The sequence below is a fragment of the Mizuhopecten yessoensis genome, unplaced genomic scaffold (genome assembly GCF_002113885.1).
Source record: "Mizuhopecten yessoensis strain PY_sf001 unplaced genomic scaffold, ASM211388v2 scaffold57, whole genome shotgun sequence".
NCBI classification, from domain to species: domain Eukaryota; kingdom Metazoa; phylum Mollusca; class Bivalvia; order Pectinida; family Pectinidae; genus Mizuhopecten; species Mizuhopecten yessoensis.
The window spans coordinates 149,960-176,495 of NW_018403356.1; the positions used below are offsets into that span (position 1 = coordinate 149,960).

At 36.3% G+C, this 26,536-nt stretch overlaps 1 protein-coding gene across 2 annotated transcripts; it reads left to right on the forward strand.

Moving 5' to 3' along the window:
- The first annotated feature begins 14,356 nt into the window (after positions 1-14,356).
- On the forward strand, positions 14,357-21,096 carry LOC110449430 (AN1-type zinc finger protein 3-like). Of its 2 annotated transcripts, XM_021496412.1 has the most exons (7): positions 14,419-14,521; positions 17,227-17,299; positions 18,375-18,415; positions 18,907-18,969; positions 19,528-19,846; positions 20,054-20,181; positions 20,536-21,096. In XM_021496412.1, the coding sequence occupies exons 2-7, from the start codon at positions 17,247-17,249 to the stop codon at positions 20,685-20,687; spliced, it is 756 nt and encodes a 251-aa protein (XP_021352087.1). In that variant the 5' UTR covers positions 14,419-14,521; positions 17,227-17,246; the 3' UTR covers positions 20,688-21,096. The 2 variants fall into 2 exon arrangements, with proteins under 2 accessions (XP_021352003.1, XP_021352087.1); XM_021496328.1 differs by lacking the exon at positions 17,227-17,299 and having other exon boundaries at positions 14,357-14,521.
- The last annotated feature ends 5,440 nt before the right edge of the window (positions 21,097-26,536 follow it).

Genomic DNA, 26,536 nt, shown 5'->3' on the forward strand with positions numbered 1-26,536 from the left:
ATAGGAGGACGCAAAAGAGATGTAAATATAAACATGCCATCAAAGCCGGACTCTATTTTAATAATTCAGGTTTTCCTTTTAATTATAATATACAGATCAGGGAAAGTAACCTGATCAAGTTTTACACTGTTTGACCTTGACCTATATAGACTTAAAATATGATTGTATATCAAAACAAAATTAAATTGGTCATCATAAAGATTTCATACAATTTGCAGATAATAAAGTCTGTCAATATTCATTATGTGGTACTGCAGTTTCAATCATACGACTAGATACATCACATTTCAGTACACACGACGTAATCTTACTAACCGAATGGGAATTACCTTTACCTATCACCATTACCTACAACTCTGTCACCACTACCTACCACTCTGTCACCACTACCTACCACTCTGTCACCAATACATACCACTCTGTCACCATAACCTACCACTCTGTCACCAATACATACCACTCTGTCAACACTACCTATCACTCTGTCACCACTACCTACCACTTTGTCACCAAAACATACCACTCTATCAACCTAACTACCACTCTGTTATCATAACCTACCACTCTGTCAACAAAACCTACCACTCTGTTAACATTACCTACCACTCTGTCAACATTCCCTACCACTCTGTCAACATTACCTACCACCAAGTCCCCACTACCTACCACTCTGTCACCATAACCTACCACTCTGTCACCACTATCTACCACTCTGTCAACATTACCTACCACTGTCACCACTACCTACCACTCTGTCACCATTACCTACCACTCTGTCACCATAACCTACCACTCTGTCACCATACCCTACCACTCTGTCACCACTATCTACCCCTCTGTCAACATTACCTACCACTGTCACCATTCCCTACCACTCTGTCACCCTTCCCTACCACTCTGTCACCACTACCTACCCCTCTGTCACCACTACCTACCACTCTGTCACCAATACATACCACTTTGTCACCAAAATATACCACTCTATCAACCTAACCTACCACTCTGTTATCATAACCTACCACTCTGTCAACACAACCTACCACTCTGTCACCATTATCTACCACTCTGTCAACATTACCTACCACTGTCAGCACTACCTACCACTCTGTCACCACTACCTACCACTCTGTCACTATAACCTATAACTCTGTCACCATAACCTACCACTCTGTAAACACAACCTACCACTCTGTCACCACTACCTACCACTCTGTAACCACTACCTACCACTCTGTCAACACAACCTACCACTCTGTCACTATTATCTACCACTCTGTCAACATTACCTACCGCTGTCAGCACTACCTACCACTCTGTCACCACTACCTAACACTCTGTCACCATAACCTATAACTCTGTCACCACTACTTACCCCTCTGTCACCACTACCTACCACTCTGTAAGCACTACCTACCACTCTGGCAACACAACCTACCACTCTGTCACTATTATCTACCACTCTGTCAACATTCCCTACCACTGTCACCACTACCTACCCCTCTGTCACCACTACCTACCCCTCTGTCAACATAACCTACCACTCTGTCACTATAACCTACCACTCTGTCAACACTGCCTACCACTCTGTCAACATTACCTACCACTCTGTCACCACTACCTACCACTCTGTCACCATAACCTACCACTCTGTCACTACTACCTACCACTCTTTCAACATTACCTACCACTCTGTCACCACTACCTACCACTCTGTGACCATAACCTACCACTCTGTCACCACTACATACCACTCTGTCACCATAACCTACCACTCTGTCACCACTACCTACCACTCTGTCACCATTCCCTCCCTCTCTGTCCCCACTACCTCCCACTCGGTCACCATTCCCTCCCCCTCTGTCAACATACCCTACCACTCTGTCAACATTACCTACCACTCTGTCACCACTACCTACCACTCTATCACCATAACCTACCACTCTGTCAACATTACCTACCACTCTGTCACCACTCCCTACCACTCTGTCACCATTCCCTACCACTCTGTCACCATAACCTACCACTCTGTCACCACTACATACCACTCTGTCACCATAACCTACCACTCTGTCACAACTGCCTACCACTCTGTCACCACTACCTACCCCTCTGTCACCATTACCTACCCCTCTGTCACCCCTACCTACCACTCTGTCACCATAACCTACCACTCTGTCACCACTACATACCACTCTGTCACCATAACCTACCACTCTGTCACAACTGCCTACCACTCTGTCACCACTACCTACCACTCTGTCCCCATTACCTACCACTCTGTCAACATTCCCTACCACTCTGTCCCCACTCCCTACCACTCTGTCACCATTACCTACCACTCTGTCACCATAACCTACCTTGTTTTCTTTTTATAAGACCGACTCTTCTCGACTGTTATAATAGAGGAGGTTGTCATTGTGTTCTGGAGCTTTTGTTGTATCAATCAGTGTCTTTAATGTTTAAAAACACGACAAGTATCAGACCTGTGGTGTAAGTGTAACCTGAGCAAAATATAACGCTCCCTTATTCCCATGGAAAGTTTATGATCATAGGCAATGAGAGAACGGAAACAACACTGATATCACCATTCCTTAACAAACAAAAAACTGTCAATGTAATTGAGAACCAATACTTCACATTTCTTCGCCGTAGATACTAATGTTTTCGTCAGATCAAATCAAATTGTTCCATTCAGGGAAGCTCCACAAGGAACAAGTAAAAAAGAAAGCTTGATAAACGTGTTGAGATAACCACACTAAGGATCAATGGCAACACTTGTGCTCGCCTTATCTTGTCCCATCCTCTCCTTCCGTAACAGTGAAACCTTACATTATAACAAACCATTTAAAGACAGGAAAATTCACACACAACAGGGGGGTTGTAAACGGATGCTGATGGGCTTTAACGAAGAAAGCACAATTACCTCAGAATCTTTTACAGTACACAAATCATGTCTGACCGAGTGCACACACCTTACTCTTTAAACTATTCTATAAATCATCGCTCGATAACATACATGTCTCAACCTCAATAACAGTATTATTGAGAAATAAATGGCATGCCTTTCTATATATATGTACTTGGACCCAATAAAGAGGTAGAAACGGACAATAAGTTGAAAAAAGACTATCCAAAGGAGGCACAGAAACAAAAACAGAAGACAGAGTCTGTACGAAAAGACAACAACAGGACCCGAGGAGAAACATTAACAAAAGGAATACATCATGAACCCTCACAAATTACCAGGGCCCCAGAACGTTTGAATTGTATACAATCATGTTACCCAGTAACCAAATGATCGCATGCCTGGTTATTTATGCTTTATTGATATGGTGAATTCTTCTGTAGTGATGCATAACATCGTAGACTAGTATGGGAGCTGAAGCCCGCAGATGTCGTTCTACCATGTAATACAGCAATATGTCATGACGACATCATACATCATTCTGCAGGTCACTAAAATAATCACAAGAAAAAACCCAGAAAACCTCTATTCTACTGTTCCATGTGACAATAGTAAATATTGTACTGCTCCATGTGACAATAGTAAATATTGTACTCCATGTGACAATAGCTAAAATTGTACTGCTCCATGTGACAATAGTAAATATTGTACTGCTCCATGTGACAATGTCGTCCATTTAGAACTCATCGTTGGAACTATACGGATCAAAAATGAGGAAACAAAGTGTCTTAAGTGTTCTAAAATATATATAGAATAAAACTAAAAGTGGGTGGTGTCCAAACACAAAAACCTGTATAACGTGACAAATTGTTTATACTTAAACTATTATTTCATGCCAGAATAAATTACAGATACAAGGCTACGGCAGAGGCGACCACCATATTTTGTCAGCAAAGAATCCCTACACATACGAAGAAATGATGCGCATATCTTAACATTTTGTTTGTTAATGCTAAAAGATAGTTAAAGAAATAATTTCACGGCACCATAATTATGTTCATTTCGTCCATTTAGGACCCATCATTCGCATCACCGTTTTAGGAGGCACGATAGTCTAGTGGTAGAACGCCGGGCTATAGGAGGCACGATAGTCTAGTGGTAGAACGCCGGGCTTTAGGAGGCACGATAGTCTACTGGTAGAACGCCGGGCTACAGGAGGCACGATAGTCAAGTGGTAGAACGCCGGGCTACAGGAGGCACGATAGTCAAGTGGTGGAACGCCGGGCTAAAGGAGGCACGATAGTCTAGTGGTAGAACGCCGGGCTACAGGAGGCACGATAGTCAAGTGGTAGAACGCCGGGCTAAAGGAGGCACGATAGTCTAGTGGTAGAACACCGGGCTTTAGGAGGTACGATAGTCTACTGGTAGAACGCCGGGCTTTAGGAGGCACGATAGTCTAGTGGTAGAACGCCGGGCTATAGGAGGCACGATAGTCTAGTGGTAGAATGCCGGGCTATAGGAGGCACGATAGTCTACTGGTAGAACGCCGAGCTATAGGAGGCACGATAGTCAAGTGGTAGAACGCCGGGCTAAAGGAGGCACGATAGTCTAGTGGTAGAACGCCGGGCTCGTGACCGAAGGGTTGTGAGGCACGATAGTCTAGTGGTAGAACGCCGGGCTCGTGACCGAAGGGTTGTGAGGCACGATAGTCTAGTGGTAGAACGCCGGGCTATAGGAGGCACGATAGTCTAGTGGTAGAACGCCGGCTCGTGACCGAAGGATTGCGTGTTCGAGTCACGGCACGGCTCTGTGTTGTTTCTTTGAGCAAGATACTTTGCTATCTTGTTCCAGTCTACTCAGCTGTAAATGAGTACGTGGTTGGGCAGTGCTAGAATTGTCGAACGCTAGCTGTTAGCGCCGAAATGGCAGCTCCGGCTGTATGCTCCCCAGGGAGTTGGGAAAGATATTGGCTGGTTGCAAAGGCCCTACAACCACAGATAATAATTTGTGAACCGCTTTGATACGACCTAGGTTGTGATAAAGCGGTATATAAGAACCTCGAATTATTAGTATTATTAGTATTATTCAAAGAATAAAAAAATCCATGTTTAAAGTAAAGTCAGGTTATGATGACTCTAACAATCGTTCTACAGTACAATAAAGTAAGAAAATGCCATGATGACTTCTAACACCATTAATCAGTTTATAACGACGGTATTTATCATTCAATCGTATAACAAGTAAAACTCTAACACCAATAATATAGGGTCAATAATTAGCTAATTCCATATTGGCCCAGTTATTAGGCCTCGGTCAGTCATATTGGCCCTTGGCCTGCGGCCTCTTTTATTAATTAACTATGTAGATATAAAAACAATGGAACAGGTAATTCTTACATGTTTAATCAGAAAATAACTTTTGTTTAATGTTTGTTAAACAATAACAAATTTAAATTGAACATTTGTCACATTTTCATCGTTGTTCTTATTGCGACGATTCAGATTGGTGCACAAAATGACTGCTCTGACGACATTTCATCCCTCTGTATGTCGTGGACCAGAACATCAAGCACACACACACACCGATGGTTGTGCCATTTTTCACCATTTGGCCTTTTTGTAGTTAATAATTAATACTTTTTGGTCATCATCGGATTACTGTAATTTATAGCATAAATATAGATCGTATATCGAAGGGGAAAATCAATTAAATTTTCATTGTGTAGTTTATATTACTGAAATACAGTTTCTTATTACTATCATATATCAACTTCACTTAAGTAAAACAGCACAAATAATCAAAGTTAGTATACCACTGCTGACAAAAAATGCATGAATATGAGAAGATGAAAACAATATGCAATTTAATTTGTGTTCGATTCATTTTATTGAAACTAGTATTTGCAAAATATTAACTTCCATATTTTATCCCTAATTCACGACCACAGGTATGTCTAGCTGTAATCAACGGCTTCTTTTATTTACAAAAAAAAAAAAAAGCATTTAGAAAGCTGTCGGTCAACAAAGATTTGAGTTTACATATTTCCAAATATTTGCAATGTTGACAATGTGGTAATAATTCACAGGAGGGAAAACGACTAAAACCCACAAATACAGGTTAAATGTGGTCGCGCGAGATAAGTGCGCGGCAAACTAAGCCACAGACGAGAAGCGTCAGACCACGAGTCCGACGTTCCTGTGGAGGTTTGATTGAAGAGTTGCTGGACTCCGCCATATGTTCCGTGTAGATAAACACGAGCAGGCACTTAGCACCCGTCGCCCTGGTGAAGCAATACACACTCGGTCATTTTAATTATGTAAATATAGAGCTATTACCATCCCGCACTATCAACTCATCTATACAACTTCTGTAAATTATAGAACGTAAAAAAGTCGTTTAGTGTGAATTAGAACGTTACCCTAGTGTTATGGAGTGTTTCCCCTTTCAACGAGCCGACAAGCTGAAATCGTGCCACAAGTGTTGGTTGATTTTTACTGTTTCCAAGATATGTCGGGATCACTTACACACATGTTTTAAATTACTAAAGTATGCGTTTCCGAAAAGCGGTGAGTCAATTATGATGCACAGCTAATTGCCATTCTCTGTGGATATAAGGATAATACTAATCTAGTTTTCAATGATTTGTGGTTTACCGTAATACCCTGTAGGAAACAGCTCACGGTCCTCCTACTCCTGTCAGAGTACACACATAAACAAACACTTACGACATTAGATTAATTTTTAGTGATTTATCGCTCAAGTTGCATTTTAAATGTCAAAATAAACGTCACACTGCATTTAGACTTTCAGAAAGAAGAGGTTATTGATAAAACATTTGCCAAGTTTTATTTGTTACCATTATATTTGCATAAAACTAATTGATGTATCAGAATTCCAAACAAGAACCTAATGCTTTTTACAATTACTCACCAATACTTACAATTACATTTACAATTTTAGATTTTATTAGATTTTAATTTAATTAAAGACAAAAGTTAATAGCACAAAAGCAAAATATGAAAATCTTTAAAAACGAGTAACAAAATAAAATATATATATATTGAATTACTTCAAAGAGAAATTCGGTGTAAAGGTATTCAAATGTGTGTTTTTCCTCTGTAGCAACATATCAGCCCCTCCTGTTTATTGAGTTTGTTGACCAGTGACCTACTTTTCCAGACTATTTTACCAGAGACCCTACGTGGTAGTAATTTTACAGTGGTCATGATCACCTTACCTAGTTCCTAACTTTTATATTTCAGTGCCTATAATACTGAAGACTTGACCGCTGTATCGTGGATCTTTGGTGACCTACACACTTTACTGGATTTGACGAAAGGCTTCATGACGAGTACCACATGTGGTGACAGGATACATCATGACGGGTACCACATGTGGTGACAGGGTACGTCATGGCAGATACCACGTGTATTGACAGCAAACACAAAGACAGATACCACGTGTGGTGACAGGATCCATAATGACTAGAACCACATGTGGTGACAGGATACATCATGACGGGTACCACATGGGGTGACAGGATACGTCATAAATGGAACCACATTGTTGACAGGAGACATCATGACGGGTACCACATGTGGTGACGGGAAACATCATGACTGGAACCACATGTGGTGACAGGATACATCATAACGGGTATCACATGTGGTGACAGGATACGTCATGACTGGAACCACATGTGGTGACAGGAGATATCATGACGGGTACCACATGTGAGGAAAGGAAACATCATGACTGGAACAACATGTGGTGACAGGATACGTCATGACTGGAACCACATGTGGTGACAGACACGTAATGACGGATACCACATGTGGTGACAGGAGACATCATGACTGGAACCACATGTGGTGACAGGAGACACCATGACTGGAACCACATGTGGTGACAGGATACATCATGATTGGAACCACATGTGGTGACAGGATACATCATGACGTCGACTGGTTTGATGCCGTTTTGTGATACAAGTCATGTATTAATTCAGCACTGTATCAAACGTGAGACAGCAAGTTGTAAATTGCCTGTATCCACCATATCCTTTGTATTGGTAGAGATAATAAACTGTCAACAAAACTATATGGTTGGATGCGGAATTATAGAAAACATATATCTATGTTGCCAAGTGATCGAGGTGAAAAGTTCAAACAAGACTGGCCGATTCACTTGATTATCCACCATACCATATGTACAAAACGGCTACTGTATTACCAGTGGGAGAGAGAAATCGACTAATATATCATTATCTATTAATCCCTTGTGGCAATGGAGAAAATGTTTCACCGAGACACCAAACAAAATTACGGGTTTTCTCTTATCTCGTTCATTAGATTGGAACTGATCCGGATCTGACACCCATATACAAGTTTCTATTGATATGCAAGTACGCTTTGTAAGATATTATTGATGTAACAGGATATCAATAATAAACTAAGACATTCACCATAACAAGATATTCTTGATACATTTAGACACTAACGTGGCATGTTACAAGACATCAACTATATACAAGGACACTAACGGAATTAAGTTACAGTATATCATATTAATTAAACTAAGACTCATACCCTAACGTGATTGTATGACAGGGAGTATATAACAATGTACTTATTGATTATCATTTCTCTTCACAATATTGTTCCTGGCAGGAAAATTTAATTTGTTTTAATCATGCGCGTACTTCAATGTTGGTCAAGGTCATTTATTTCATGTTAGTTTATAGTGTGTTATCCCAGCAAGCTACATGTTTTTTTATCTGCAGTGTTACTACTCTGAGTAGCAGAAGTCGTTTCAAGTGTGTTCACTCATTTAACCAAGAATTTATAGGTAAAATAATCACAGCAAATACCAATCAGTGATACACTTATTCAAACTCTTTGTTTGAAACTCTATAACCATGACCGTCAGCTGTTGGTTATTTATAATTGAGTTAAGTAACAGGTAGTTTTAGAGGTATTTAAAAACAACTTTTTCATTAACTTGCTGAAACAGGAATTATTGGCACAGATCTTTATTTATGTTATCATCGGATTAACCATTTCCTTCATAAATGACATTTATATTTGTCGTTTCCAGTCCTTGCGTATACGTAGAACACCTGAAACAAGTGTTTTATGAAATGATATCATGAGGTCTTATTTTAGAAACACTAAAATTCCCATTTAACTTAGGAATAATCCCTTCAGGACCATAAAGCTTAAATGTAATTGAATAAACGATATCAATTTGGTCAGATATATCTTGTTCCATAATACTGATGTTTGTTAACGAGAAGAGGGCAAAGGGTTGTGCGGTCTGAGGTTGTCCATGGTCAAATGAAAATGAGGATATATTAGTAAAGTGGGTATAAAGGATCAGCTGGATAATGTAAAACTTCGGCATTAATTTTTAAGGGAAGAAGAAAGGAGTATTTTTTAGAAAGATTTTTTTTATAGAATTTACAATCTGCCGTTTTTATCAGGAGAAATCGCATCATCATTTAAGGATACTTGAGATATTCTTTAAAATATATAGTTTTTTTTTACATTACGAATTAAGTCAATCATGAGAGGTCGAAATCTATCCTAATAATCGTGGAGTAAGGCGTAAGGATAGTGCTGAATATGGTTCTTCAATGCCAGGTAAAAATGAAGAAATATTAGTAACGTAACCATTAAGATTACGTAAATTTTGAGATTAATTTTAGAGCAGAAAAAAAAGGATTCTTTAGAAAAATCCATTACAGACTTTACAATTTTCCATTTTTTTATGTGGAAGAATAGTATCATCATTCAAGGAAACCTTTATCATATTCCGTTGTCACGTCTTCAATCTAATGACACTCCTTGCTCACGGCTTGTTGTCTGTGCGTATTGTAATGAATTATAGGAACATTCTTACTTTTAAATAAACTTTGTCATGTTTATACACGATTTTCTTGTAACTCATTTGCTTAAAATTTCAATAAGACATATAAGTATACACAGAAAAATGATCGTTAGAGAATGGCGTTGGTACATGAGTGTATCAGCTGCATTAATGGTATAGATAATGTCCATAGAAGTTTCTATAACTGTAAACAGTTGGTATTGAATTTAGACTTTTAACAGTAATATCTGATGTACTTCATTCAATGATACCGCCTGTTAGGAGGTAGGACCCAAATCGGATGACGACCCAAAACGAATCACTAACTATACAAATATTCTTTACTCTTTAAATATGTTAACGTTATATGTCTAACAATGATTTAGCAATGATTTGATATCTTATCAATTACAAGTGCTCAGCTAGAACTACCACCTCATAATCTGACCAAAATAGAAAGCTATCTTAGAATAATAAACGTATGTTCGTGTATTATGGTAGAATATGTAACGAGGGAGAGAAAATGTTTGGGAAAATAATTAACGAATGCCACTTGCGACCTAGGTTGATTATTTTTTCCAACATTTTTCAAATCCCTAATTATATATTTCACCTTTATATACAAACATGGGCTTATCATATCTATTCTACCAAGCAAAATGTAACGAAATTCTTTTTTTGTGAATACCTCAGTGTCCATACGCTATTGATAAACAAAGAGACCTAAATAATCTAATCATTTAAATTAGGCTATTCCTTTGGTCGCGCTTACATTTGTCACGTGATGCCAATGTCTTCATTTCACAACAGGCTGTATGTTGTTATTATTTCTAACTCTGAGGGCAGTTGTCATATTTTGTCTATTTAATCTGGATATACATGTATTTGGGAAATTCTAATCACTAGGCGCCATTCGGTCGATGGACGATAAACAATAAACACTGACGTCATTCTGTATGCCAGATGTTTATTAGCATACATGTATATTCAAATGCATACATTCGACAAATGAAACCAGTCCTGCGACTCGCTTGTTTACCGTTACATTTGCGATATATTATAGGTGTATTGACAGACGACGCTAGTACCTGTTGTGTAAGTTTACATGGCGACTGTGGCGAGTGCTGCCGATAAAGCAGAAGACGCTTACCCTTCTGGAACACCTTAAGGTTTCGTGGGTTTCCAATTATAAATCTGAAGGAGTTACAGTAAAGTTTGTATCTGATCTTATAGATTTACCAGAAGACTATTGCAGTGGTGTCCTACAAGATGGTCAATCTTGTCCAATTTTGTCAGACTTTGTCACAAACCATCGCATACCATTATGAAACCTTAATAATAATGGTAAATAGAGAAAAAGAATAAAATACTCATATGTAATTCTTTAAACGCAGTTTTTCAACAGCATATTCATTCTTTTGGTGACTTATTCTTCTTATTTTTACAAAGGTTCCATCAATTTTGATGACTATGCCTCCGTTGCTACATATGTATAATAAGCGTATAACTGTATAATTCATGTAGTAACACAGGTGTTCGATAGCTCAGTATGCTACTGACTTTCAGCATATATGTATATATATATATTACCGTCACATGTTATTTCAATATAAGACAGTTCACGAAATCATATACAATTCTACTTTCAGCGCTAAACTATTTAGACATGTAATATCCATGCAATTTTTGTCATTTCTTGACTCTGATGCTCTCCGCATGAATTTTTCAACTAAGCTCCAAGAAGTTCAATTGGATACCGAGTGGACCCCAGTAATAGATTTCGTCTCGCTCCACTCGACTTTGAGGATTAAGTTCTTTAAACATTACGGGGGGGGGGGGGGGGGGGGGGAGGAGGAAATTTGCCTTGCTCCGCTCGACGATGACCATAAATACCATACTTTCACTGTCCCAGTTACTTACTCTGATATGCTTGCTTTTAGATATCACATTCTAATATTACAGTAAAAAGTTAAAGAAAGGTCCTTAAATATATGATTAAAGATATTTTCAAAACACAGAGCTTTAACATTTTTACCATCTGATATCAGGGAATCAAAAACCCTAGCTAATTTCAAGAAGGATAAAAAGACCCACCTCTTCACGTCTGCATTTTAGGCTCTGCACAGACGCCATGTACACACCATCCTTTACATATTCATTTATATGCATATTGAGGTAATTGTCTTTTTACCTTATGTATAAAGCTGATTTGCATGCCTTTTTTTATCTACTTCATCTACAATTCAGATCTATAACTGTCATTGTAGAAATACTATATACTATTCATGTGTCTTAAAGCGCTAGTTTCAAATCTTATAGGACGCTTTATAAATGTTGTATATTTATAAACATTTCTGTTTCTCTCTATACCTCGATACACATATTTTGGAATTTTGGAATTTTTGGATATGGGATTAAACATTTTTGGTCATCTATTATTGGTTTGGAAAAAAAATCGCCTCTTTATACATAGGCAGTGCTTTTTAAATCAAAATAGATAGCCTGTATAACCACGAAAGGAGGGTGGAACTAAGCTCCGACTCGAATCTTGTTTAAAACAGTTTTATCATAAATCTCCTCTGTACCAATTTCAGAGACAACATTTACATAAAAATCAGTTATTTATTAAGGATTTCCCACCCTTCGTAACTAACATGTTTTTTTCGTGTCGTCATTTCCGTATTGCGTATCAGGCATTTCAATATCGTAGTGTAAATTATAGTAACACCGGATCAACATTAGTGCACGTGCGTGATGGCAAAATTTGTCAATACCCGATATCGAAATTTTACTGGGAAATGTGTAATCACACGTACTTCAGAAATAAAGATTTCGATACAAAAACATAAATTGACTCACATGATGAAAATGACATGAGACTATACGACATCAAGGTCATACATATGAAGCGCATGGAACGTATCATGTGCTTACACCAGTCAACTAGCTCGAGGTAGTTACGATATTTGCTGTCGAGCGAGTTACGCTATGTCGAGTAAATCATTTTTACAAATGCAGTGCACAAACTCTGTAAAAATAGCTAGTTTTTTGTAAAATATCAAGATCCGTAGGAAACTGAATGTGTGGGTGCACAGGGACCTGAGAATTTGTTACAGTTATATTTGGACCTAAACTAAGGTGTTCAGAGTAATTTTACATGTTTTGGGATATATATGATCATTGGCGTGTAATTTTTACCGAAAGTCGATCTAAAGTTCTAAACCCCCTTACACATGTAAAATTACTCTGAACATCTTAGTTTAGGTCCAAATATAACTGTAACAAATTCGCAGGTCCCAGTGCACCCACACATTCATTTTCATACGGATGTTTTAGGGGTTTAGAACTTTAGATCGACTTTCGGTAAAAATTACATCCCCAATCATCATATATATCCTAAAACATGTAAAATTACTCTGAACACCTTAGTCTTTGCGTTAAGCTTATCCCTCTGCAAAATATACCGATTTTTTTTTCTCAAAGACAACTAGTCATCAGGAACAAAGTGACTGTAAAATGTAAAATAAATAAAGTATAAAGCCATTGTGTATAATTTGTTCAATTTTTCACTCTTTTTGTATAAAACGATGTGTCCTGTTATAAATAACTTGTTGCTAGTCACTTTTATCCATACAATTCCAATAAAATACCAGTCCAATATAAAGTTTGTGGTAAAGAAAATAATTGTAGGGTTAATTGGCAATGCTTCTTTTATATTTTTGCTTGTTGTTATTGTCCCGAATAATGCCACACACCAAAAAATTGACAAAAGTGCATTTTTTGTGTCCTTTTCCCGAAAAAAATCTCCAGTCTAAATAAAGTCCCTGATGACCTTTCTTTCCATGCAGAGAAAATGACTGTACATTTAAGTATTGGAATGCTTATAATTAGATTTCCATAAAGTAACCTCTACATAGTTGCATAGCCAGTATGTGAAAATGTTAACGAATTCTGCTGGTTAATTACGAAAAGGTGGAGCCTCCTTCAAACATTGAAGACCTCTAGCTGTCTGCTCCCTAATAATAGCCTCGCTTTCTTTAAAATTACATCGTTATATATAATCTAGATTGCCCCTATTCGACAAAAACGATGTACACTGATGGACCATGTCCAAATCGTATAATCCAAGTACCTGGGCTTAGACCACAGTTCAAACAAACTTATTAAACAATAATGAAAGTATGAGTATCAATACATATTTGGCGACATTTATTAATGTGATCTCAGCCTATTTGTACGGGTAAATCTTGTATATAATTCTATAGTCTATTCTCTTGATATTTTAAAACTAGTCTAGACTGTTCAGTTTTAGGGGTGACAGGCCTAGTCCTTGACCTCTAACAAGTAGCGGTTTCAAACAGAGGAAAAAAACACTAGTGACTTCTTAATATTTTCATACACAAATAATTTTTTTTAAATGCAACAAATATATTATGTCTAGACGCTCTAAAATAATTCTGCTATGACGATTACAGAAAATTTGGTTTCCCATTCCTAACAGTTTTAACCTCTAAGGCTCATACGCGATTCGATTCTGTTGCAGGAAAGATAACTCCTACTCGTAATGCTCTTTGACCCGGAAGTTATCTGTCAGCCTCGAAGTGGCACAAAATAAAAACCAGCTGGCGATTGTCACCCAGTCGCCACGGCGATACCCGTATAAATTCCTATTTTCACCTCTTCTGATCCCAAAATTATGGAGGAATCAAAGAGCAGTGAACCATCTCGCTGTCCGTGTGGCTTTTGGGGGTAAGCATATCTTACACAACCGTATCTACAGGAAAATTTGACAATGGGTGGAAACCTAATCTCGTCATTCTTGACTTGTCCGCACAGCTCATGTTTTATTTCGTATCCAATCGAGTAATCCCGTTTAATCTATGTATGCTATTCAGGTATACTTCTAGATGTATCATGTGTGCTTCCGCGCATTTCTACATTCACTGAAATAATATGTTTGGGTCATTACTAGATCATGAGAGCGATATACATATGAATATAGACATGATTGCTTCCTAAACAGCCCCCCCCCCTCCCCCCAAACGTCAATATCTCTAGATACATATTCAGCAAGAAAGATGAACAGAATGGTTATACATGCACATAATAATACTGTGAATGAAAACCAAATAACTTCCTTAATCGGAGGGAAAACGTAGTGCTTCTCGATAATATGAATACTGATTATGAGACAGCTGAGTAGCTGCGATAACCAGGTTGGGGAAAACCACCAACTTGTCTATTATACGCCAGTTGGAGTATGGATTTGTTACTAAAAATAACCCAAATCGCTTTAACAGTAACTTTTGCAAGATTTTATTAAAATTCGAATTAATTTACGGCTAGGTAAATAATATTTTGCTAAAAGATGTTTACTGAAAGCGTTGGCTACTTAAAAACTTGATGTGACTTTACCAGAAGTATTGCATCTATTTTTGGTGCTTTCCCACATGCAAATAAAGTTTATTTTTGCATTTGTATTATGTTTCATAAGTGTATAAATGCAACTTGGACAAACAATTTGAAAAGTTAAGATTAAAGTGATTTTGGCTATTTTAATAACAAATCCATACCCCTCAGGTCCAGTACACTCTGCCGATTGAGCTATATAGTTGTAAAGACCTATAATAGCTCTATTGACCTATCTGAAATAGGTCTTTTGAGCTATTTTTTGAGTAATTTTCGTTTTTAAGGAAAACAAAACAAAGTCGCTTTTAAAAGAAGATTGTATCATTAGGTTGATAACAAAAGACATTAAACATAAGGATTCTTTTTAAAAAATAATGATGTAAAAAAATCGGAAATTTTACATTTATGAAAAATGAAAATAATCATCTAACTGTATGCTTTTTGTAGTCAACATTACCATAAACCTTATTGTTTTATGCGACTTTGCTTTAATTTAATGAAAATTGAAATCTGAGAAAATATAGCTCAATACAGCTATAATGTATAGGTGTATATAGCTATATAGGTCTTTATAGCTATATAGCTCAATCGGCTGAGTGTACTGGACCTGCCCCTATTGGCATATAATGGTAACGGGTTGTTTTGCCCCAAATCCTGTTTGCCCTAGGTTGTTTCGCCCTAAACAAATACTCAAAAATATCTTCTAAAATATGCAAATTAATTTGTATTGGTCGGTACTATCATAACTTCTCAAAAAGATCTCCTCCAAAAACAACACAGAAATCAAGTAAAGAAAACATTGTCGCACGGCTACGATTATGTGTTCACTAGACTAAATGTGTTAACATGGAAAAATTATTATTGTTGTATATCCCGCATTGTAATTAAAATTACACCATTTTCGTTTCATTTCACTATTCTTATTTATTTCTAAAGTTAAATTCAATATATGTTATAATGTGTGTCGACGTGAAGAAAATAACGTATTCCGTTTTTTGCTTTACAATGTACTTAAAGGGGCTGGTCGGGGGAAAAAAACCCAAAATAAATGGGTCTAAATGCGTTCTCTGGCCTTCCAAAAGTTATACCACGGCAATATGATGGTCGAGTTCTGCTTGCGATGTCCAGTTTTGACCACTGAAATCTCGGGGAAGCCCCGCGTAAATTTAGCGCAGATCTATTAATATATGTCACGTGGTTGTGTTCGAAAGTGAGGCAGTGAAGATAACAACAATAGCACGCTGACGCTGTCATGTGCCATGTCGGACTCAACTAGCGGACAAGACAGCAATACTATACGTAAATAATTGTTTTCAAAGGTCATGTATGATGCAAGTGTAGTATTCCTACCTATATGTTGTTGTTATCTATAACGGTATTGATACCTCGTGCCTGTCATGACTTTTGCATGCATCTTTTTCTTTCGCCACAATGTTTACATTTGGCCTTGTTGATGACGCGCGTGCGGTAAAATAACATCACTGATCTGGGTCAATGGAGAGTTTTAGACTGTCGGGTGACGATTAAGGATTTTTTTAATATAATTATAATTTTCACTCTTAGGGAGTGAATTTCAGCAAAATTTGTTTCGGTATATTTCATAAGAAGGTATTTTAAACATGTGTATGCCATTTTAGCAAATATGACATTTTTTCCCCGACCAGCCCCTAAAACAACACAAACACATTTCTTTTTTGAATAAAACTAATTCTAATGATATGTAAGACTAAGAACACTTAATTTGTGACTTAAAACAAATAAAAATACCAAACAGTGTTTTGCCCTAAACAAATTTTTAGGGCGAAACAACCTAGCGCGAATCGAAACAACCTAGGGCGAACAGAATTTGGGGCGAAACAACCCAGAACCACATATAATAGTCGAGTTTGCATATTATACGCAAGGTAGTGGTTTTCCCTGACCTGATTACGTAGCTTTCTGACGACGAGAGATTTTTTTATGTATTGCGTCGTCAGAGGAGACCGGTTATTAATATTAGTACTAGAGACTTTGTACGGGATTGGTCAGGATTTTTATTTTCTCAGGTGTTTAGATACCAAGATGGATGACTAATCTTTTTCCTTACTATGCTGCATCTTACTCAGTCTCGGATCAATTGTGAGGAATTTATTTAGATAATGCATTTATTTTTTAAGATTTTGAAACTTGAAAGGGGCAAACCAAGAAGGTGCCCTGATAAATCTCAGTTTTGTGTTTGAATTCATGAATGATGAGGGTTTGCGCTTACACTGTCCCCATGTCCTTTTGAAGCATATATAATTAATTAATATTAATATTTATTCAGGTAAAAGGCAAATACACATATATCACATTTTGCAGATTGGACATAAATATATATATTATCACAGATGTTATTTATAAGTTATTTATGCAATAAAACTAGTAATCAGTCAGGTGTTAAAACTGGATTGGATTAGATTAATTTAGGCCTTTACCAGGGATAACCCCTAAAGCCACATTGTGGCTTAATAAGCATAGGATTTCGAAAGCACCTCATTTTTTTTCCCGATAATTCCATTTAACCTAAAAACAAAAGGACACTGTTTAATTTGAAAAGGAATATTTAGCTTGAAAAGGACACCTTTTATGAAATATGCAGCACTGATACTGATGATGTTATGGCATATTTGTTGTATGTACGATATGCAGCACTGACACTGATGATGTTATGGCATATGTGTTGTATATATATGTACAATATGCAGCACTGACACTGATGATGTTATGGCATATATTTTGTTTGTACAATATGCAGCACTGATACTGATGATGTTATGGCATATATTTTGTATGTACAATATGCAGCACTGACACTGATGATGTTATGGCATATATATTGTATGTACACTTTGCAGCACTGACACTGATGATGTTATGGCATATATGGTGTATGTACACTTTGCAGCACTGACACTGATGATGTTATGGCATATATATTGTATGTACACTTTGCAGCACTGACACTGATGATGTTATGGCATATAAGTTGTATGTACACTTTGCAGCACTGACACTGATGATGTTATGGCATATATGTTGTATGTACACTTTGCAGCACTGACACTGATGATGTTATGGCATATTTGTTGTATGTACAATATGCAGGTACAGCTAAATATAGTCATTCTTAGTTACATGTGACAAATGTTATCCTATTGTTTGGATTTTGTAGGTCACCCAGTACATTGGGACTTTGCTCTACATGCTACAAGGGTGAGTACAGGCGAACAACATTCTGTGTTGTGTTTATAAACTTTAATATATAATCAGTTACATAATATTTGCAATTTCTCCAGGCTTAATGATGTACTATAATAACAAAAAGTATAACAAATGCACATCACAAATATGTTTGCCAGAAAATCCATCTGCATGTTTAAATTATTGATTTATTTGATGCATCGAAGTCATGCCCTGTTTCTGATGGCTAGAATTTATAAGCTGTGTATGTATGTACCGTAGTGTATATACATATACATTTTATTCAGAAAAGACAATTGAAAGGGATATAATTATAAAGATTTACAGGTAATATAAAATAAATGGCTTTCAATATATCTGTCATGTCAGTGTATATATATACATACATTTCAACATTGTTTCTGTGATGGCCTTCTTCTTCATGTATGTTGTATGTTGCATGTAGTTTGCTTCTAGCTGGGTGAATCTCACAACTATATATTTCTTTTATTTCTGTTACACAGCACACCAAGAAAAAACCCAAGATGCATTGAAAAGTACACCAGACCACATGATTAGGAAACAAGGTTTATCATCAGCTTCAAATATATAAAAATTCCAAGATAAGAAATAACTACATGTACTAGATACCAATTGTTACTGTTTCTCACTCGAATATATATGTGTACAAATTAAATATCACAAGTTCTTTTCACGTTGAAGATTACTTACAAAAGTACTTCGGGAGAGTATATTTTTGTCAGTGACTAGTAGCTAAAGGGTAGCTCCAAATTTTCTCATACAGTTAACTAATCTTGTATCTCTGGGCAGGTATATATTAAACATAGCTTTTTGAATAACTGCAAACATAAAAAGTCCTTATTCTATTGATAGCCCTAACAGAAGTATTTCGGATATTTTTTTTAATTAATTTTAAATGTGAATAATAATTACATGTAATACAAATTCTTGCTCATAATGAAGTCAAATACTCATATTTTATATGTGTCCAATGTCAAGGTACATTCATTATAAACAAATTTTGTAAATACAGTAATAAAAAAAAATCACAGGACCTTAGTATGTTTTTTATAACTGTTTTATGGTATGTGCTTAAGGTACAAGTAAACTGTTTTGTATTCTAGATTCTGGGCGACAGCTGATGTCTCGATCACATGACCTGGAGAGCACCAACAACACTCCACAACCTAGCTCATCCAAAGCAAGTTCTGTACTCACCACTGAGAATCTCTCAGAAAAGTTACAGGAACACATGAAACATATACCTGTGACAGAAAATGTGTGTATAGACACTAGCAGTGAATTACAGACAACTTGTCTTACCACCAATAAAAACTATAACTCTGCCAATAGTGAGGAGAGCAATGCAAACCAGAATGGAAAGTGTAGTGATACAGACTCGGCGCAAGCAAGTGGGTCGGATGAGGCCAAAGGCGTAAAAAGGTAAAGTAGCTAATGATAGTGCTACAGAGTACAACCTTTACCTAGAGGGCAGGGTACATACATTGTATATCCAAAAATATGTTTATAAATTGAATTGATGGCTTTATTTCTGTACTGTTGAACAGGATATACTTCATTGCATAGCAAATTTGTTTATGATAAAGACACAGAAACATTAGTTAATTATATGTATTCTGTACTTTGCAGACCTTTAGAACCCGATTCAACTCCAGAATCTACACCAGAGAAAGGAAAACAAAAAAATAGAAAGCGCTGCTTCCAGTGTAATGCAAAGCTAGAGTTAGCGCAAAGACAGATAGGAAGATGTCGATGTGGTAATACTACTATTACAGTGTTATAATGCTCGCCTATTGTTAAAGAGAGGTTTAATATGTGATTATTGTTTATCATGCTTTACAACTCAGTTAAGTAAGCAGGATAAATCAAACATCAAACATAACTACATGGATGAAGTTTGAAATGGTGGCTTCAAACAAACGTGTTCCGTAGTTCAGGATTTTGATAAAAGTTAAACAGACGTTTTAAGGAAGAATTCGATATTTGTTCAAAAATATAGTGTATTCATTATTTATCAATATTGTATATAAAAAGAATGATAAAAACATTTCATTGTAAGAAAGAGGGAAAAAAATGTGTCATTAACAAAGCATGAAATTTTTTCATTTCAGAATTGATCTTCTGTTCATTACATAGACTGCCTGAGCTCCATAACTGTGAGTTTGATCACAAGGAGGATGGGCGACTTCAGGCTCGCCAAAAAATGGTCAAACCCACCAGGCATTTAGGAAACGAATTTAGACGCCTCGAGTCAGATTCTTGAAGAATATAAATTGTCATAAACTTTCATTTCATTTACATCAATATTTCTTTTGTCTCTCGTAAATGCCACAGTTTGAAAGAAGCATGAATTTCCATTTGCTGAATGCATTTTTATAGAAGATGTAAATGTAAACTTTAAGATATATGTCAATTTCTACGTTAATGATTTATAATTAGAAACATGCTTTGTTTAGTTTTCTTTTCAATTTTTCTCCCAGTGAAGTAAATGATGTCTAAGCAATACTACATAACTACAACCAGCTGGAGTGCTTTGTATTTGTGCGGTAAATGTGATAATAACACCGATGCACATTTATTTGCCGAACAATTTTATAAACCTATCACTTCATTTTTTTTGGACATCAAACTGTTGTCCTGAAGTTGAAATAAATATATTTCAATTATTACACCATTTTCATATCTCATAATTTGTCATTGAATGTTTAAGTCACAAATAGGAAACGCACACATATCATCATATGGAAGATATTTTCCAGGGTGCTTTTTATTGTAATAATATTTATTTCTCATTGTTTATTTATGCTTCTGATTTGCACAGAAACAAACATTCTATGTTATAAAAACAATATCACATTTCTAAAAAGACCGAACTGCTATACACAGCTGATGTGCAGATGTGATTTAAGTCAATGGAAATCATTCTTATAATTTAAAGAAAACATACTCAGCTTTCAATTTAATTTATTTTTATTCTGTTTAAGGTATTCTCCTTTATAATGAGCCTTTTCTCTCCTTTTCTATGGTTCCATCTATTGTAAGTAATATCTTAATTTGTTCTATACTCACTGAATTACTGGGTAGGTGATAATAATATATTCAGATCAAATTTCCTTAATAGATAAATTTGATGGATTGAACTTCTTGATGCACAACAAATTACAGTTTGAACTTGTCATATTACTAGATATTGAAACTGATGCAGCCGTCACTTCTATGGAGCTTGTCTCTGTGGTTGTCGCTCCATGTATATAGGGTCTCTCGTCTAGAACAATACACTGTCAACCATATCAGTGATATAAAAAATACACAAGTCTTTAAATGGATAAAATTTGAACACAATGAGTCTAGGTCACGACCAAACTTCTTTTCCATTGGACCTGACCAGTTGGTTATGTGCTGGTATGTTCAAGAAGACATGTAGTATGAACTTGTTCCAAAGTCACTTAGATTTGGTACTGTCCTATATCTGTGACATTTTTATCTAAATTCATTTCAATGTCTGATCTCTAAATTCAACTTTACTATGAAGTATGTAACTGTGAATCAGATTTGAATCTCTTTGACAACAGCACTTTTTCACACAATTGTGTAGTCAGGTCACTGAATTTGTGTTTCAGTATTTTTTTCCATCTGTAATTTGCAGCTGAAGCAATACTATCATAGTAGATTTCTTAACTGAATCGCACCTTAATTGCCCAACAAACCACACAGTGATGGACTACTTGTAGTGTTTCAAATGATGTACGCATTGATTTAGCAGTAATTGAGATTTCTAAAGAAAAGACGTATAATTGAAGATTTTAGTCCGATCAAGCAGGATTATCCCATTGTTAATATTTAAATTTACAACGTAAGTACATGTATACTAAAAACAACTACAGTGTTGCTACATGTTTTTAGTACATTTTTATTGTCCCAAGTGTTTTGTGCAAATGTTTTTTTCCTCAATGTAACTGAAAACAACATATTGACTTTATAGAGAAACTTTGTAGTATAATTTCCTAAGTTATTTAACTAGTATGGTGATGAGGTTTTTGTTTTTATTTGAAGTTTGCTGTATGTATCACCAGAATGTTGCTATATGTCCAATTTGCCCATGCAACTTGCTTTTCCATCACTGAAAATGTTTAATTTCCCTGTAAAGCAAATAAACAAAATGATTAAGATTTCTGTCAGCCAGACTGTCATAATATTTCTGTTACATGTATGTACAAGATATTGATTTTTCATTATTTTGTCAGTTGTGAATTTAGTAACATAAAACTTTCAAATAAGATATTGGAGACCTAATGTAATATTGATGGTAACATGGTACTCACTAAATATTGATGATTCTCAGTGCATTGGAACCTCACTAGTCTAGACTGTTTGGTGTGTAAGTACATTGGAACCTCACTAGTCTAGACTGTTTGGTTTGTAAGTACATTGGAACCTCACTAGTCTAGACTGTTTGGTGTTTAAGTACATTGGAACCTCACTAGTCTAGACTGTTTGGTGTGTAAGTACATTGGAACCTCGCTAGTCTAGACTGTTTGGTTTGTAAGTACATTGGAACCTCACTAGTCTAGACTGGTTGGTTTGTAAGTACATTGGATTTCACTAGTCTAGACTGTTTGGTTTGTAAGTACATTGGAACCTCACTAGTCTAGACTGTTTGGTTTGTAAGTACATTGGATCTCACTCGTCTAGACTGTTTGGTTTGTAAGTACATTGGATCTCACTCGTCTAGACTGTTTGGTTTGTAAGTACTTTTGAACCTCACTAATCTAGACTGTTTGGTTTTTAAGTACATTGGGACCTCACTAGTCTAGACTGTTAGGTTTGTAAGTACTTTTGAACCTCACTAGTCTAGACTGTTTGGTTTTTAAGTACATCGGGACCTCACTAGTCTAGACTGTTTGGTTTGTAAGTACATACGAACCTCACTAGTCTAGACTGTTAGGTTTGTAAGTACTTTTGAACCTCACTAGTCTAGACTGTTTGGTTTGTAAGTACTTTTGAACCTCACTAGTCTAGACTGTTTGGTTTCTTTGTACGTTGGAACCTCACTAGGCCAGACTTTCTGGTTTCAATGCACAGTGTGAACTCACTAGTTCAGGTTAATTGGTTTCTAGACACAGTGTAAACATCGTTAGCCCAGACAGTTCTATGACCAGTGTGACCTTTATAATCAAGACCAGTTGCTTTCTATATACAGTCAGCTCACATTTCTACAGTTTTGTTTTAAAAAATAGTGATTAAAAAATCCGGAAAAAATACTCAGAAATTTTGCTACTTGGAAGAGGTGTCTTGAAGATATGTTTTGCTCATATGATAATTGAGGTGTCCTGAAGACGTATTTTCTTATAAGATTATCCAGGCATACAGAAGAATAGTTTTTTCCTGATCAGATTTTTTGTGATGTGAATTATGGTTTTGCTTTATGTTATACCTAATATCAGCATCCATACATTGTAGGTCGAATCCATTACTTCTGTCGGAACATTTTACCCTCTTGATGGCACAACAAATTTTATATACAGATAGGTCTGGTATTTTCTATCTATTTAAATGCAGTGTAGAGTGTGTCAGCAGGTCTGAATCAAAATGAAAAGTTTTAACAAGCATTATTGGCTTGTGTGAACAAACTAACATGGTGTTGGAATCTGTTATGTACACAATGTATAGGGTTTGTTTTATGTACACAATGTATAGGGTTTGTTTTTCGCCAGTATGTATATGCTGTATATTTGCCTGACTGTAGGCTGTTATCTTAAGTACAGTGTATATACATGAATTCAAACTAATTAGTCTGATTTAAGCAAACATACTTTGTAAATAGCCTATGAATTCTACAAGTTTGTGTAAATGTGTCTTCATATTTATCATTTCTACAAACCTCACATTTAACATTCTTGAAAGTTTTCTGAATGTTAATGCTCACCAGTAAGCATGACCTTGTATTTTGATGTTTATAGATTTTGTGTTACTCGCCCTGTGATACAGGATATTAACCCCTCACACCACATTATTACTGTATACTATCTACTATTATATCCAATACAATTTGTAGCAGTATTGTAACAGTTCAAAAAATCCACTTATAATCAAAAGAACATTTTGGTTATGTCAGATATTTAACTATAAATAATCAAGCAAAAAATCCATATTGATACAGATAAATGCTTCAATATAAGTAAAGCTCTGATAATCCTTTCTGACAGGCAGATACTGGTAATCCTCTCTGACAGGTAGATACCTGTACATCTCTCTGACAAGTAGATACCTGTAATTCTCTCTGATAGGTAGATACCTGTAATCCTCTCTGAGGGGTAGATACCTGTAATTCTCTCTGAGGGGTAGATACCTGTAATCCTCTCTGACAGGTAGATACCTGTAATCCTCTCTGACAGGTAGATACCTGTAATTCTCTCTGATAGGTAGATACCTGTAATTCTCTCTGACGGGTAGATACCTGTAATTCTCTGTGATAGGTAGATACCTGTAATCCTCTCTGATAGGTAGATACTGGTAATTAACTTGATAGGTAGATACTGGTAATTCTCTCTGACAGGTAGATACTGGTAATCCTCTCTGACAGGTAGATACCTGTAATTTCTGTGACAGGTAGATACTGGTAATCCTCTCTGACAGGTAGATACAGGTAATTCCCTCTGACAGGTAGATACTGGTAATCCTCTCTGACAGGTAGAAACTGGTAATTCTCTGTGACAGGTAGAAACTGGTAATTCTCTGTGACAGGTAGATACAGGTAATTCCCTCTGACAGGTAGATACCAGTAATTCTCTCTCGACAGATGGATGCTGGTAACCCTTTATGACAGGTGGATACGTGTACTCCTCTGACAGGTGGATACCTGTAATCCTCTCCGACAGGTAGATACTGGAAATCTCCCTGACAGGTAGATGATGGTAAACCTCTCTGACAGGAAGATACATGTAATTCTCTCTGACAGATAGGCAGTGTTTATTCCCTCTGTGACAGGTAAATACTGGTAATCCTCTCTGACAGGAAAGTACTTGTATTCCATCTTTGCTACATATATGTTGTATTCATTGTGATGTCAGAATATAATCTAGAAGTTTGCATTTCATAACATTAAAAAGGTCATGCTACCTGAGTTCATATGCAAATATATGACATTAACTGGTTAAATTGCTATAAACCCTGTATACAGGTGTACATGTAGTTTATATCCTGTGTACCTTGTATACAGGTGTACATGTAGTTTATATCCTGTGTACTTTGTATACAGGTTTACATGTAGTTTATATCCTGTGTACTATGTATACAGGTGTACATGTAGTTTATATCCTGTGTACTTTGTATACAGGTTTACATGTAGTTTATATCCTGTGTACCTTATATACAGGTGTGAATGTAGTTTATATCCTGTGTACCTTATATACAGGTGTGAATGTAGTTTATATCCTGTGTACCTGGTATACAGGTGTGAATGTAGTTTATATCCTGTGTACCTTATATACAGGTGTACATCCTGTGTACCATGTATACAGTTGTACATGTAGTTTATATCCTGTGTACCTTGTATACAGGTGTGAATGTATTTTATATCCTGTGTACCTTATATACAGGTGTGAATGTAGTTTATATCCTGTGTACCTTATATACAGGTGTAAATGTAGTTTATATACTGTGTACCTTATATACAGGTGTACATCCTGTGAACCCTGTATATAGGTGTGAATGTAGTTTAAATCCTGTGTACCTTGTATACAGGTCTGAATGTAGTTTATATCCTGTGTACCTTATATACAGGTGTACATCCTGTGTACTATGTATACAGGTGTACATGTAGTTTGAATCCTGTGTACCTTATATACAGGTGTACATGTAGTTTATATACCGTGTACATTGTATACGGGTGTAAATGTAGTTTATATACTGTGTACCTTATATACAGGTGTACAGCCTGTGTACCATGTATACAGGTGTGAATGTAGTTTAAATCCTGTGTACATTGTATACGGGTGTACATGTAGTTTATATTCTTTGTACCATGTATACAGGTGTATGTGTAGTTTATATCCTGTGTACTTTATATACAGGTGTACATGTAGTTCATATCCTGTGTACATTGTGTACATG

Bases quoted from the DNA above. Each gene is read 5' to 3' on its own strand.
- LOC110449430 (XM_021496328.1), top strand. From the start codon at position 14,469: ATGGAGGAATCAAAGAGCAGTGAACCATCTCGCTGTCCGTGTGGCTTT. The intron at 14,522-18,374 runs GTAAGCATATCT...TGGATTTTGTAG, and splicing joins TGTCCGTGTGGCTTTTGGGG to GTCACCCAGTACATTGGGAC. The intron at 19,847-20,053 runs GTAAAGTAGCTA...TGTACTTTGCAG, and splicing joins GAGGCCAAAGGCGTAAAAAG to ACCTTTAGAACCCGATTCAA.